Below are 15,324 nucleotides of genomic sequence, written 5' to 3' on the forward strand. Positions count from 1 at the left end.
AATCTAAAAAAAAAAAAAAAAAAAAAAAAGCAGCAGCAGCAGCATGCAGGCGTCACTGGAGCCTTCTGATATAACACACGGAGCCCACGCAGCACAAGAATTGGTCTGGCGTCATTGTTCATGTTCGCTGGATGCTGTAAAGTCTGATTTGCATTAGAAACCTCTGCATTCAATAAACAAAAATAGGGATAATGACCAAAGCGCTATTTGGAACAGAAAACAAACTCAAGCAATGAGTGTTTTCCACTGAATTCATTCAAGATTTTATTAGTTGAGCTCTCACTTAGGTTATTAGGCTCAGCTTGCCTTTAATTTCTTTGGCCTCAGTTATTCAAAACAAAAGGAGCCTAGTGTGTGCGTGTGCGTGTGCGCGCGCGCGCGTGTGTGTGTGTGTGTGTGTGTGCGCGCGCGTGGGTGTGTGTGTGTGTGTGTGTGTGCGCGCGTGGGTGTGTGTGTGTGTGTGTGTGCGCGCGCGTGGGTGTGTGTGTGTGTGTGTGTGTGCGCGCACACACGGACGCATCACACACAGGCTTTGTACATTCTTCACATTGCAAACCCATCAACAAAAGGAGGAAGAAGATCTGAGGGGAATGAGTGGTTTCTGCGGGTTTAGGGATGGAGAATTTCTCTACATAAACAAGAAGGTTTGGATTGGAAGCCTGCTAAAAAAAATGTTAACAGCTGACCACAGGGTTGTAAATCCAGACTGGAAGGAGAAAAAGAGAAACATTGCAAGTGAGTGAAGTGTGTGTGGCTGCAATGTTTGTGGGTTAGATGAGAAACAAGCGCTGAGTGAAACCGAGCGGGGGGGTGGCTGGTGTGATTTGTTTGGCGCGCAGAGCCAATAGGAATCCCAGACCGCGATAATATCCCGGTGCAGCGCCGCGCCGAGTCAGAGCGGAGCCCGGGCCGGTGCACATCTGCGAGCCGCAGCCCAGCGCGCGCCGCGGAGCCGGCGCCCCGCCGCCCCCAGCCCCAGCCCCAGCCCCAGCCCGGCCCCCGGCTCCGGCCCGGGCCCCGGCCCCGGCCCCCGCCCCGGCCCCCGCCCCGGCCCCGGCCCCGGCCCCGGCCCCGGCCCCGGCCCGCGCGCCTCCGCATGCGCGTCCGCGCCGCCCCGGCCGCGGGCCCCCGAAGGCGGCAGAGCGAGAGCCGGCGCACCGCGCGCAGGGGACTGTAGAGCGCGGAGGAGCGGGACGCGAGGAGGCGGCTTCCATCACGTCATTGCAGGTACGCGGCTTGTCACCACGAACGCGGCACAGACACGGTTTCTGATTTCTACCTTCGCAAGGCACTTGAAAGTAATTGACATGGTTGTCCCCCCCCCCCCCCCCCCCCGCTGGCCAGAGTAGAAAGCACCGAGGGTCTCTCCCGATGCCCCCTAGATGATCAAAGCCGTTGCCGTTACCGTGTGTTTGGGGGCTGCAGGGTTTGTCCACCTATTGAATTCTCTGTGGGTGTAAAGCAAAGACCTTCAAACTTGACCGTCATCTCTTTCTCTAAAACCACATCAGTATCTGCATGTTGTCATGCTGCCCACTTGTGTATCTTGGTGACTCCCCCCCCCCTCCCCGTTATAGTTGTGACCTGTAGCAACTCAAACAGCATCTGATGGTTAGAAAGCAGGTTTGGACGTTCCCACCTCCCCATCAGGTTAATACCCTCCCTTGAAGGAGTTGGGAACCAGAGAGGACTTGAGCGTGGTTTTCATCTCTAAAGCCTGTGGCCAATGTGGACTAAACTCATGAGTTGAAATAACACTGTACTGCTTCGCTGTGGTTCAAGATAAAGAGACGAAGGAGAAAGATTTCTCAATGGAATGGTCAGTGGCTCTTCTTGTGTACCTGGTTTATCTCTACATTGTCTTACCAGTTGAATATGCAATTCTGTTCTGCACCCTCAGGCAGGATGAGTTCCAAGACCTCATGTATTATTGCATTAAAGAGTCACCAATTGGAATTGTGTCATAAATGTGATACTTGTAAGGAAATGCCCATTTTTGGTTTGATTTAATTTGGTACTAAAATCGGCAGGCATCTGGCCATTTCTTTTCCTTTCTTTATTCATTTTATTTTGAGACATGAATTTTGTAAAAAAAAAAAAAATTCTGTGTCTTGGGATTTTTACAGGGTTTGATTTCAAATTTTGAAGATGATTATATAACTTTTTTCCCCCCGTTGATTACTTGTGATTAAATTAACATTGCTTAATGGGTTCAGTCTTTGCCTTGGAAAAGCCAGTGGGGATTGAATGAAGGCTGAGTTAAAAGATTAGTCTTGCTTTGGGCGATCCTCAAATAACTACTATATAGCTGCTCTGAATCCCTGGATAAAGAGCTTTTCCTGCAGTTCAGAACAGACACAGATTGGGACTCTAGTTCCACAGGAGAATGGCACTACAGCAGGTGCAGGACCAATAGAATAGGTTACCTTATTAGCACTTTTCCCAGTGGATTCTTGGTGGAACATATTCAAACCATCCATTGGTAATTCACAATCAGTTCCCCACTCTGTCATGCCTGTTTTTTAGGGCACTCCTTATCCAAGACATGTGCCTGCCCAAGGTAGATAAGGAAGTTATAAGAAAGGTATTTGCTTTACATATCTCAATGGGGAATTTACACTGACCTGGTTTTTATCAAATTAACATGTTCTTTTGTCATTAAGGAAACTGCATGCTTAGCTCTACCATGGAGTCATGAAAACTGCTCATATTTTTGTCCAGTGCCGAGTTTGAATGATTTAGCAGGTATTTTTGAAATCATGTCAAGGAATACACATGGCAAGTGAATGTTTTATTTAGGAGAGAACATTCTGATTTTATAGATGAATATTTTTCTCTTTTTACATCACAAAGGAAACTAGTTGTCAAGAATTTACCTATTTAAATAAATACTATTTAACTGACCCAACGAAATTCTACTTCCAGTTAAAAGGGCAGTTTTGCATTACTATAAACATTTTTTAATCTATAAATATAATAACTGAAATAAATTGAGACTCATTTTCCCCTTGCCATTCAAACTCTAAAGCAATTTGGGGCACGTCGGTAGTGACAAAGTAAATGTGAGGCTGAATATATAAACACACTTTATCTGGACTAAGAGACGCTGATGGCGTTTGGAAGATAAATGTAAACAATGCTTTGATTACTCATTGTTTTGTGCTATCATTCTTCACTGAGAGAAGTAATGAAAAGTTCATTCCCTGTGCATTTTAGTATAGCCAGCTAGAGCTTTAGATACCCGCCAGTTATAAGTTTGGTAAAATTTAAACAAGATACATGCCTTTAAATCTCTTTAAAGTAAACACCTCTTCCTTAGATCTCTTCCTCTAAAGCAAAGGAATGGAATTAGGTTCCCAGTCTGGGCACCGAGTTCTTATTGATATGAAAAGGGCTGGCCGGCCTAGGTCAAGGACAAACACTTAGAGTCTGCAGAGGCACAGGCACACAACAGATTAGACCAGCCACGTTACGCCAGCGTTGCTACAGCAATCATGCGAGGTTGCAAGCATTTTCTCAGTATCAGGGTCCTTTAAGTATTTAGGAGAAAGTGATGAATTATTGAAAACAAACGTGCCAAGTGTTGGGTTTAAAAACAAGTTACACAAAGAACCAGCAAATAAGACAAATTGTTTTGAAGGGGAAGGTATACAATTATGGACTTGGCCTCTGGTGCCGTCTACTTCTGTGTTTGCTTAGCTGTTTCTGTTCCTACCACAGAGTTCCCTCTTATAAAAATCAGACATGCTGACCTAATAATGTGTAGAATTAATTTTGATCACAAGTCAGGCTAAAGTTTGGTCTTCAAACCACTAATCTAAATACAGATATTTCCCATGGCCACACCTTCTAATTGGGAATGTGTCTGTGATTGGCCAGCTCATCTATAGGACCCAGCTCATGTGGAACACTGATTTGCAGTGTAGAGTCCCAGAGCCACGTGGGAGTAAGAGGATGAATAGGGAGAGGGTCAAGGCACTAAGGTATGAGGGGAGATGGTATAAATATGAATCCAAGAGTAAAGGGAATAGTGAGTTTGTTTCCTCAAATAAGCTTCAAATATAAACTCTTAGTGAGATTTCCTAAATACTTTAAACAAATTCTCATGTATGCACACACACCTTGCACCCAGGTGTGGGATGAAAATAAATACATTTGATGTGCTGGTAACATTCCCAGACACATAGGCCAGGAGAGGGCAGCATGCAAACTGTGAAAAGTGATGTCTTCTCTTGACCAGGGGGAGACTCCAATCTCCAGAATAGCTAAACCAGTCTGCCTGTAACTGTATATACCTTCTTCCCTTTGAAAAGTAGAGTCTAGAGCCTTACTTAATAAGGGATATACTGGGACGCCTGGGTGGCTCAGCGGTTAAGCAGCTGCCTTCCAGCTCAGGGCTGATGCTAGAGTCCTGGGGATTGAGTCCCACATCGGGCTCTCCGTGTGGAGCCTGCTTCTCCCTCTGCCTAGTCTCTGTTTCTCTCTCTGTGTGTGTCTCTCATGAATAAATAAATAAAATCTTATTAAAAAAAGAAGGGGGATACACCATTCAGAAGACTTTTTTCTACTTTTGCTTCCAGAATTGGTGCCGCCTGGCAAAATAAGAAAAGCAGCGTATTTAAGAGAGAACTCAACTTCTCTTTCTTTGAATTAGCTTCATTCTTTGAAGTTATCCAAGTGATCTTTATCTTTACTCTGCTAGGAGATGGATGAGAGAAAGGGAAGTAGAATACAGAGAAAAAGAGAAGAGAGAAAATAGGGTTTCTTGAGTTGGTGCTCCAAGGGGAAATTCTTTTTTTTTTTTTTTTAAGATTTTATTTATTTATGAGAGACAGAGAGAGACAGAGACACAGGCAGAAGGAGAAGCAGGCTCCACGCACTAGAGCCAGACGTGGGACTCGATCCCGGGTCTCCAGGATCACGCCCTGGGCTGAAGGTGCGCTAAACCGCTGAGCCACCCGGGCTGCCCCAGGGGGAAATTCGTATGAGCTACTTTATCCATAAACCTAGCCTTTGTTTTAAACATGTCTCAAAGGTAGGTTCAGGGCCACAAGAATACATTTTGTACAGTGATAGTCAAATGTGTCTCTAGAATCCTAGCAAATTTGGTTTCAAAACAGGAGAGCTGGAATAGCTTTTTTAAGCGTTTTTTCAGAGTCTAAGACATGTGGTAGAATAACAAGAATTATGCATCTATCTCTTAGAATCTCAGAGATGGTCAGACTAGTCCCTACTACACCTAGTCTGGCTTTTTAAAAATTCATGGCTAATAAGCCTCGCACTGTTGTTACTTTCATGATCAGCCATATTCTGGGGCCAAACTATAAATGTGCATAGAAGAGAGAAATAATCACTCAAAGTGGGCAACCTGTGGCTGGCAGTGATAATTACTGTATGCTTCATCTTAATTTAGCTAGGTTGGTGATTTTAGCTTTAGGAACACCTTTGTCTCTTCACCATCTTTGGGTCAAATGCCACACAACTTGCTGCTAAATATGAAGGCTAGGGGATACAGCTCAGAGGGGGCTTTAAAACAAAGTCTGGGAGGCCCAGGAAAAAGTTTTCTTGGTGCAAAGCTGAGGTTCTTCCTGAGAGCAGAGGAGGGAGAAGGGACACTGGAGTGGGGGTGGGCAGGCAAGGTTGAGGGAAGCTGTGACCTCTGTGTCAGGAAAGGGTAGGGAATCCTGGGACTGCCCATCAGGGGCTCGGCCTGTGCGCAGGACACTGCTTTCTGGTGCCACTGTATTCTGCTGGGAGGTATGGTGTCCTTGAATCAAAGCAAAAAGTTTTTTCAAGGACAAAGTAAAGATTTCCTGGTGTCTGGGAAGAAAGGGAGGTCACTCTGTGTCTCCCCCATTCTCAACCATGTTAACCTCTAACACACCCATGTACTGTATGGAATTACATGGTGCCCCAATAGTGCAGAAGCTTGGATGAAGGGGGAACCAAACACAATGTTGTAATAGTGAGGTGTCAGCAACAAGGGAAGGAGAGATAAATCCTAGAGGCTGAGAAGGTCCACTGCTGCTTCTCAGTTTTTGATGTCACATCCCATCTCCTTTCAGTCAGAGAAACTCTGGATTCCATCTCTTTTTTCTAGATTACTTTGCAATAAAGGAATCCCATGGCTGAAGGGTAAATCTCTTTGAAGGCACTTACCTGTTTGAGAGGCAAAGCAGGGTAAGTAAGATCATAGTATGCTCGCAGATATAGTAACCCTCAGGAGAAGACATACCTGAGAGTATGTTACACTAAGAAAACATCTCTGAATTACGAATGCAAGGGAATTAGAGACAAAGGAAATACATGACTTAATGACAAACTTCTCCCCAAAGAGAGCTTTTGAAGGATATGGTGCCAGGAGCAGGAATATTCACAAACATGACTTTCATGTTATGGATTAGTAGCAGTTCCAAGCTAAAATTCTCCTCTCCTGTAATTTATTTAAACAGCGGGAGGGGGGCGGAAAAAGAGAACACAGTGAGCGAGGGAACACTTGACTAACTCATGTGAAATGCTAAGCTGAGTTGACTTTGTCTAGTACAAATACCATCTGCATTAAAAATTATTCCACCTGGTTCTACAGCTGTGACTCTAAAAGCTGGAGGAAGCTAATCTTATCACCTATGGGAAACTTGCCACCTCACTCTGCTTTTATGCAATTACAATACACACTCTGGATAATGCATTATATTTTCTAATTGTAGTAGCAGTGTTTTGGGAAAGTTGATAGATGTGTTGATATTTTACTTACAGTTAATAAAAACCCAGCAGCTCTATAATGAGATTTCATTGCCAACTGCTTTTTCTAGGAATCTAAATTTCATCAAATTTTCAAGCTATCTTTAATTTTCCCCTTATTGATCATTTTCAAAATAAGATTGATCTAACATTGATCTAACATCAATGCTGAACACATGCCAGATTATACTAGACACATTCCTGCATAATATGTAATTTAATCTTTACCACCACCCCAAGGATTTATCTCTTGCAAGTTTTATTAATTAAAGCAATTGGTTATAACTATAACATTTGATAGCTAAGAACATAACGATTTATGCAAGCATTCATTCAACAGATAGCTACTGAGCTGCTTCTTTGTATAGTAGAAACAACAGAAATAGTAATAAAATAGTCTGGTTATTATCTCTAGCATGAACCTTTACATGCATTGTTGCATTTAATCCCTAGATAAACCAGTTACTCACACATGTAAACACAACAAGCAAACATCTTCCTATATAGTACCAACTGGTTACTAAGTGATTACAATTGTGTATATGGAAATAGTCTTGATTGACTATTGCTTGATTTAAGTCTATTGGCATAGGAGTGTTTCATTTGAGGAGATGAAAAATGAGTATAAACAGATGAAAAATACCCTCAAGCCTACTACTTGAGAGAGAACATAGATTGGTATCCATTTTAACCTCTTTGCTGAGGATATATTTATGTCTCAGGGCCATATCCTCTGACCTTCAGAGAACACTCCTCACTGTTCTTCATTAAATATATGGAGCAATACAGAAATGTGTAGCAATACAGAAATGTGTAGTAAATGTTTACATTTCAGTAAATGTAGTAAATGTAGTATATATATATATATATATATATATATATATATATATATCCAAGACTTTAACTTGACAAATAATATGGAAAAAGTACTTAAGATATCTCACTTCTGTGAATTCAGAGAATGTAAACTTTGGAGAAAACAGACAATTGCTGACAATAGTATCACTGTGTTTCAGAGGCCCAAAAGGTATTAAGACCTCTTTGACCTAGAAAAGGGTTATCTAGTTATTCATAAAAGTTATTAAGCTAGGAAACTCAGGAGACAAGGTTTGCACCTGTTCCTGTTTTTCATACTGGACATGTGGCCTTAGGAAGAGGTAGAGCCTACAGTCTCTTGAGTTTACTCTTTCAAAAGAAAAAGCGGAAGTGGATCATTGTATTTGATTCCAGCCCTAAACATCAGTTCTGCGTGTTTCCTTCTGGGACAACAGCCGACATTCCTTGAGGGATGACCATTTGTTAAATATTTAATAGGTATCATCTAAATCTTTAACAAGAGCCTAGGATTCTTATTATTATTCCCATTTTACAGGTGAGATAACCAAGGCTTAGAGAGCTCAAGAGCTTTCAAAAATTAACACAGCCAAGCAAATTGCAGAACTGGGTTTCCACCCCCTCCTCCACCTCTCCCATTGTATGTTGCACTTTCCTTCACTTATTTATAGTAGGTATGGAGAAGATACCATGTGCAAGGTGCTGTGCAAGATTCTGGGGGATAATCACGAAGAGCTCAAATAAGTGGGAAAGACAGGGAATGCCCTAGCAATTATAGTGGTGTTTGCTGAGTATGAATGCTTTGAGAATCTATAGTATTATTTTGTCTTGTCAACAAAACCATTTGACAGTTTAAGTCTACTGATTATAATAGCACAACTCTTTTCTTTATATCATTTTGGATATTCCTCCCCCTCTGATATAGTGTGGTTTTAGTTTTCCTTGTATAATTATTTTTGTCATATGTCTATGTCTGTTACTAAATTTTAAATTCCCTTGAGGACGGAAGCCATTTCTTATTCATCTTTTTGCTTTCCAGCACAGAATTGGTGCTTAATTAATTGTACCACTATTGAGCTCCAGCTACATCTAATTTACAGCTAGGATCAGAGACTCCTGCTTATCTGCTGAAAGGCGCAGTCTTCAAAAAGCTTTAAATACACACATCCAGCATAAGCTAAACAAATGACAAACTCAGTCATTCATCTTGGGAAAAAAAACCTTTTCTTTTTCTTTTAGTTTTGTGTTACTAATCCCTTGTGTTACATACTTGTGTTTACAATGATCATTTCAGTAAGAAAATCAAACTGTCACTAAAAGTCAATCCTCTTTTTAAACAACTTACTGCTTTGACTATAAAATAGTTAATCAGCCATTTTGACACATTTTTCTCCCCAAGAGACAACTTCATCATGAGAGGGTGCCAAGGTGTTCCTTCAAGTTTATCCTTTATTCCTCTGGGGTTATGTGGGCTGGTCATAACATACTGGAATGTTTGCTTACTTTCTGGGTTTTGTGCTTTAATTTGGAAATTAACAAACTCTAGCTCAATGCAGAGAAAGTGTTACCAAAGATTACCAAAGATTCTGGAAACAAAGTCAGTTTTTTAATTGGATGGCTTAATTCAGGAGAAGCAGGAGAGTTAAGACTGATTTGCTGTATGTGGTTGCAAAGAGCAAATTTTTAAGAATCTCTGTGAAAGAATTCTTTACCTTGAGGTAGTTTGTGACAATTCAAGGAAGTCTATGAATTTGGGTGGGAAAAAATTACCTCTTTGGTTCTACTACCCTGTAACTGAAATTTCCCATTCCCTTTAGTTATGAATGTGAGTAACACACCACAGTAGTATTAGTAGAACTGTCGCCTTGTCACCAATAGAAATCAGGGCTATTTTCATATCAGAGTTGATACAGATGTTTCAAAATATCACTTACACCTATCACTACTTCAAAATTATGATAGTTATGCCTATTTCTAGACATGTTGTAAAGAAGACCACATAAATCTGTGTCTTTTGTTTTTAAAACATATTGATATACATACATATTTGTATACTTATACACATATATACACATACATATATATACACACACATACATGCATAGTTTCCTATTTAGAGTATATATTTCTGAGAGTGCCTGGGTGGTTCAGTTGGTTAAACATCTATTTCGGCTCAGGTTATGATCCCAGAGCTCATGTCAGACTGCACTGAGCGTGGAGCCTGCTTAATATTCTCTTTATTCTTCTCTCTCAGCCCCTCCGTGCTCATTCTTTACGTCTTAAAAAAAGTATACATTTCTGACATTAGGAACATTATCCTAAGGAAATTCACTAGACTCAAAGGCAGTCCATGGGAAAAAAAATGTAGAACACCGTACTCTATAGGATGGTAAATTTGGCTTATTAGATGGCAAATTGTCTCTCACCTTAAGTTGCCCCAAATGGAATGGGCCACACTGTGAGCCAAGGAAGCTCGTGCTGGCAAGAGGTGGTGCGGAGGTTGGGTTCAGTTGAGGGGAGTCATACATCTGATATGGAGTTGGACCTTGATGCTACCACCTAACACTGAGGCTACGTGGTTGAGACCAAGAGGCAAAGAAAAGTCCATTGCTTTCCTCAATTTAAATTTTCAAGGGTTTGAGACAACTGGCTTCTGTAAGGAAAGAAGAGTCCTACAAAGGCATATATCATGCCACATATCTTTGTGTTTGTTTCTAGCGTAGACTCAAATATCAGTAAGTACTTGTAAATTGGATGGCTGAGAGCCATAGCTGCTGATCAGGTCTGGCTAGTACCCTTTATAAAGACTCAGAGACTCACCACGTGGGTCACCACGTGGGGTTCCTAGGCATAGATAGCTCTAGGCTGCATTGTAATTGTCTTTTCATTTCTTCTCTCCCCTGAGGTACTGTGAGATATTTAAGGGGTCATGCATTTTCATCTTGATGTTTCTAGTCCAAGATAGTTCATGTTGGCAAATGAATCAATGAATGCCCCTGTAGAGGTCACTGTTGTTGCAGAACCAGTGGCCCTATATTTTAAAAATAAATTAAGGAAGAAAATATGAGAAAGAATACCTCTGATTTTACTCAATAAAAGTATCATTATGGTATGGGCTCATGAAGAACATAGTTCTGGATTACTGAGTACCGAAATAAAAACATCAGGGAAGAATTTTGTTCATGGCAAAATGAGCAACTTCTCTTCTACTCAACTCAATGAAAGTGTTGATAGCAAATACCTTTCAGGATGGCTAGGGCCTTGATGGGCTCTGGTAAACTCTAGTGAGGTAAAGCACTTTATTTAAGCTGAAGAGGAGAGAAGTTCTCCTTAATAGAGGATGCCAAGACGTTCCTGCCAATGTATAGTTCATTCTTTCATTGTTAGGACTTTGAGAAGGCAGTGCTTACACTGGAAGGCAGAGTTGGGAGAGGACGAGAAAGGACTTATCGAGCACACACTATGCATTTTTAGGTATTTGAACACACAATATGTCGTTGAGTTTTTATAAAAACTTCTTGTGGTACGTGCTCTTGTCCACATTTTACCAACAAAGAACTGAAGTTTATTAAGCTTCAGTAAATTTCCTAACTTCGCACAGCCATTAAGTGGCTAAGTAATCGAATAGCTTACGAACTCCAAATAAAATTCATTGCCTCTTCACCACAACAAAGCTCTAAAACATTGCCTTTTTCTTCAATAATTTTGGCTCTGTTGCATCACAGTGATGTAGGGTTCATACTAGACACTCACAGAAATAAGAGTCTAGGTAGGTTGTGTTGGGTAGATAATCAAACACAGAGGAAGTGTGCACTACTTGTTTAAGGCATGAACTTTGGAGTCAGATAATCCTGGCTTCATTCCTATCTGAGTGGCACTACTACTCAGAAGCAGTGATCCTCATCTATATGTGCATAGTTTTAAGAATTTTATAAAATAATGCTTTCAGCCCAGGCACAAAAAATGCAGTTCTTGTTATTATTTGTTTGTTTATTTACCAGGCTTTTGATATTAGTGGATTGGCAGAGGGGGAGGGGGGCAGAGAAACAAAGGTCTTCAGAATGAGCGTCTGTGAATTTTAATAAAAGAACAGCACATTACTGTGAATACTTGAGAACTGGGGTTCAAATCCAGTTTTATGAATGGAGATAAATAAATCATTTGAGACTTAATTTTATCTTTTAAATATAATAATTATCTAGAAACATTAAACACTCCCACCAGAACCATTGATTCTTCTGACAAATATTTATAGATCCAGAGATCTATAAATAGTAGAATAGATGGATCATATTTTCAAGGAGCTTACGGCTAATGGAGAAGACAAGAGCTGTATGTCAGTTATGAGAACGTCAGGTAAGAACTGGATAAAATTGTAAAGATCGAGACAAAGTGACAAGGGCATTGGAGGAGTGAGATGTTACTTCCAATGAAGAATTTTTGATGCTCCAATAAGGCTGGGGCAAATCACACTGTGTGCCACTTTGCATTATTTTCTTTCTGTTTTCTCTACCTTATGACCTGTGTTATGTATTAATGTCTTCTAACTCATTGAGTTTTAGAGATACAAAGAAACAATTTATTAAATCTTATCATCTTACACACAAGAACTGATAGCCCAGAAAGTTGTGTGCCCTGTAAGACTGCTAACTACTTATTTTGTAGAACTGGAAGTAGTTCCCAGGTTCTTCCATCTATTCCTCTTTCTACTACACCATGCTCCCCAGTGGACCTCTACCATTAAGCTAAGCCTAAATCAACAGTACACAGAGTGCTGTAGGAGATTTCACAAAGGTCCAAGGTGCAGCCTACAGGGTGTGCGCCAGAGTGGGGGAGAAATCATTTTGCTTTGGGGACAGTAGAAGGATTTTGTATAAATGCAGTGTAGTCTGTTGTTGTTTAATTTGAATGAACTTTTCTCCTGCTCTCTGCAATAGTAGATAATTCCAGAGCTTGAACTCCCCAAGGCTGAGGTTCATTGAAATAGTTACAATCATTTTTAGAAGTTCAACAATGCCTTCAAACCAAGTGGTGAACAAATGGAAAATGAAATAAAGTGTTAGAAGATGTTCTCCTAGTACTTGCGTTCTCCTTCCCAGGTCACCAAGTGTCATGATAGATTCCGGCTTACTGAAGTAATAACAATGACTTTCCCTTCCCTCTGTTTGGGGGGGTGGATGGATTTATTGTTGTCATATATGTAGTCAGGTTTTTCCACATCCCCAACAATTAGTGTCTTCTTTAGTTCAAATGGCCTAGCCAGACAGGTTTACTTGGTCACATTTAGAATTACTTTAACCAACAAATGCAGCCAAAGAAGAGAAGTGGTGTCAGAGTCCACCCAGAATTTTCCCACTCTTTTCTCTTTTTGTCAGAGGAAGGTCATTCTCAGGAGGAAAATATTATGATCTTCTTTAGCCAGGTTATGGTGGCACAGTGGTCTGTCTCCCTCCTCTTTCCTTTTATTTCTGGAACCAAACATGCACAGAACCAGACACACACCTAGGACAGATCACCACAGTAAACAGTGGCACCTCCCTCCTTTCCTTTTTATGAATGAATGTATGAGGTGCAGCAGTCCCTACCTGTGGTTATGAGGGTCAACAAGAGATAGACTGTTCACTGTGGGAGAAGTACTATCCCTTATACAGTCAGGAGGATGCTTTACTCCAGGAGAGAAAGCAGTAGGATGTAGGGCATGGATCAAGCAGGCTGTACCCAAGACAGGAAAGCCACACTCTATGACTTTCATTCATGATTGCTGCTCTACCCCAGCTGAGTCTATATGCCATTGATCTCAAGTAATTGGGCCGTGGAAGATGAAACAACTAACTCTTCATAAAACTTCTTTTTATCCAAATTTGGAGCAAAAATTGTGAACTCTATTCTTGGGGTTGAATGAGACAGCACTGGTGATGACTGATGTCTGAATAGGCACCATATGGATTTGTACAAAGGGAAGAAAATAATCCTCAGTTGTAAAAATATCTTTGGTCTTCATAAGGGTGATATGCACCCACATGTTTCTGTCAGGTGGTTTTGCTATAAACGATTATTCTTGGACTAATAGGAAAATTTCCTTTTATAGTGATTGTACATTTTCCCAGATTATCAGTGTAGCATGCAAAATCCCACAACTTCAGAAACTCAAAAGATCAAAGGCAGAGAGGCCAGTGGAGTCTTTAGACTCACCACACACCAGAACAATAGTTTGGCTACCAGAAAGCCCCTTTAATGACAACAAGAAAGTGTACTCTCATAATTACTAAACTGCACTGTGAAAATTGATATGCATTCCTAATTCCTGCATTAGATATTCCTGTTGTTTCTTGATGGCAGTAAAATTCAGATTGTCTCCATATGATTAAAACATTGGCCAATTGAGGTTTGGAGGCATTTAGTCAATATTAACTGCTGTGGTGTTGAACTGATTTTCTGTTTCAAGTGACAGCCAAGACTATCAAATAAACCCAAAACTATTTATTAGGGCGGCTTCTGAATATATAGGCTGTGGCTCATGACACAGATTCAATAATCTCATTAAAGGAGAGGAAAAGATTTTTTCCATCTGTGTAAACCCCCTCAGTAGCTGGCCTATAGGGTAGGTAGGTACATTAAAGTGTGTTGGGGGTACATGAGAAAACGAATAACTTGGCGTATATGAATTTGAAAGTAAGGTCCTGTAACAGTTTAAATATATAAAAAAAATGTCACGGATAATGTATGTTAACAAACTGCCTATCAGTTTAGAACTTTAGCCCTGTTTTGTCAGGGTTATGATTTATATACAATCAGCAGACATTATTGTTTTCAGTGTGCCAGGCACTAGGAATATAAAAAAAGGACTAAGATACGGTCCTGCCCTCCAACAGTTCACCGGGAGAGACAAACACTAAACAGATAATAGCCACATTCAATAGGAAGGGCTACCTCTGAGCCACGTGAAGTGGGAACAGGGCAAAACGGCAATGTGAATCACTAGTTTTGTTTTGTAGAGACTGTGAAGCACATACCATCCTGGAGGAGACTGTGTGTCTATTATGTTGGGCAGTTTGCTACTCCCACACATCATCTGTTTCACAGTTTCGTTTTTGTTTTGGTTTGGTTTGGTTGTGTTGTGTTCTGTGTCATTTGTCCCTGTAACAGTACAATAGATCTGCTGTGCAACTTTTTCCTAGTTCCTTGAACTACTAGTAAATGCAAACGGTTTGTGACATCTAAAATGTCCTGCTGGTTCGCCTGCCGTGGCTCAGTAGGCTCCTTCTGCACCACACTCTGAATGCTCTGGCTTCTGAATTTTGCTGCACACCAGAGACAGTGGTCTCATTCCTGGCTTTTTCCGAAAAGACTGTAACCACAATCATAAAAATGGATTATTGGAAGCCCAGCAAGTCACATTCAGGTGTAGCTCTTTGGAAAAACATGATCTGAAGAAGGCAATGTGCCTCAGTAGAGTAGTAATGCTGCTTGTTTCTGGTTTCATATCTGGTGTTGGCTGAATTTTAGTTCATGACGAAGAATGGCACAGTGGGCTTGTAGTTCCCAGCCTTTATTTACTTGTGCACTGGCCAGACACAGGATGGAGAAAGTGAATATCAAAAGGTCAGATCCTTTTCTTTTTTCTTTTTTTTTCCCCTCTCCCCCAAGTATGCACAAGGAGATAACCAAATGTTTGTTTTTCTGTCAGAGCATAAGTTTGGGTACATCTACGTGACTAGAGGCAGCTGAAGTGGAATCCTGTTTCATAAC

General features: G+C 40.9%; 1 protein-coding gene across 4 annotated transcripts in view; it reads left to right on the forward strand.

Moving 5' to 3' along the window:
• Window positions 1-482: 482 nt before the first annotated feature.
• Window positions 483-15,324, forward strand: part of GREM2 (gremlin 2, DAN family BMP antagonist) — a 112,116-nt gene continuing 97,274 nt past the window's right edge. Inside the window, exons 1-2 of one of the 4 annotated variants that reach the window (XM_072732900.1) lie at window positions 831-1,227; window positions 1,651-1,819. In XM_072732900.1, coding sequence (XP_072589001.1) covers window positions 1,812-1,819 — 8 coding nt within the window. In that variant the 5' untranslated portion in view covers window positions 831-1,227; window positions 1,651-1,811. Of the gene's footprint in view, window positions 736-830; window positions 1,228-1,650; window positions 1,820-6,100; window positions 6,181-15,324 lie in introns of those variants that run through there. The other 3 variants (XM_072732902.1, XM_072732903.1, XM_026003375.2) reach the window with 3 other exon arrangements.

Source organism: Vulpes vulpes, chromosome 13, assembly GCF_048418805.1.
Source record: "Vulpes vulpes isolate BD-2025 chromosome 13, VulVul3, whole genome shotgun sequence".
Taxonomy (NCBI): Eukaryota; Metazoa; Chordata; class Mammalia; order Carnivora; family Canidae; genus Vulpes; species Vulpes vulpes.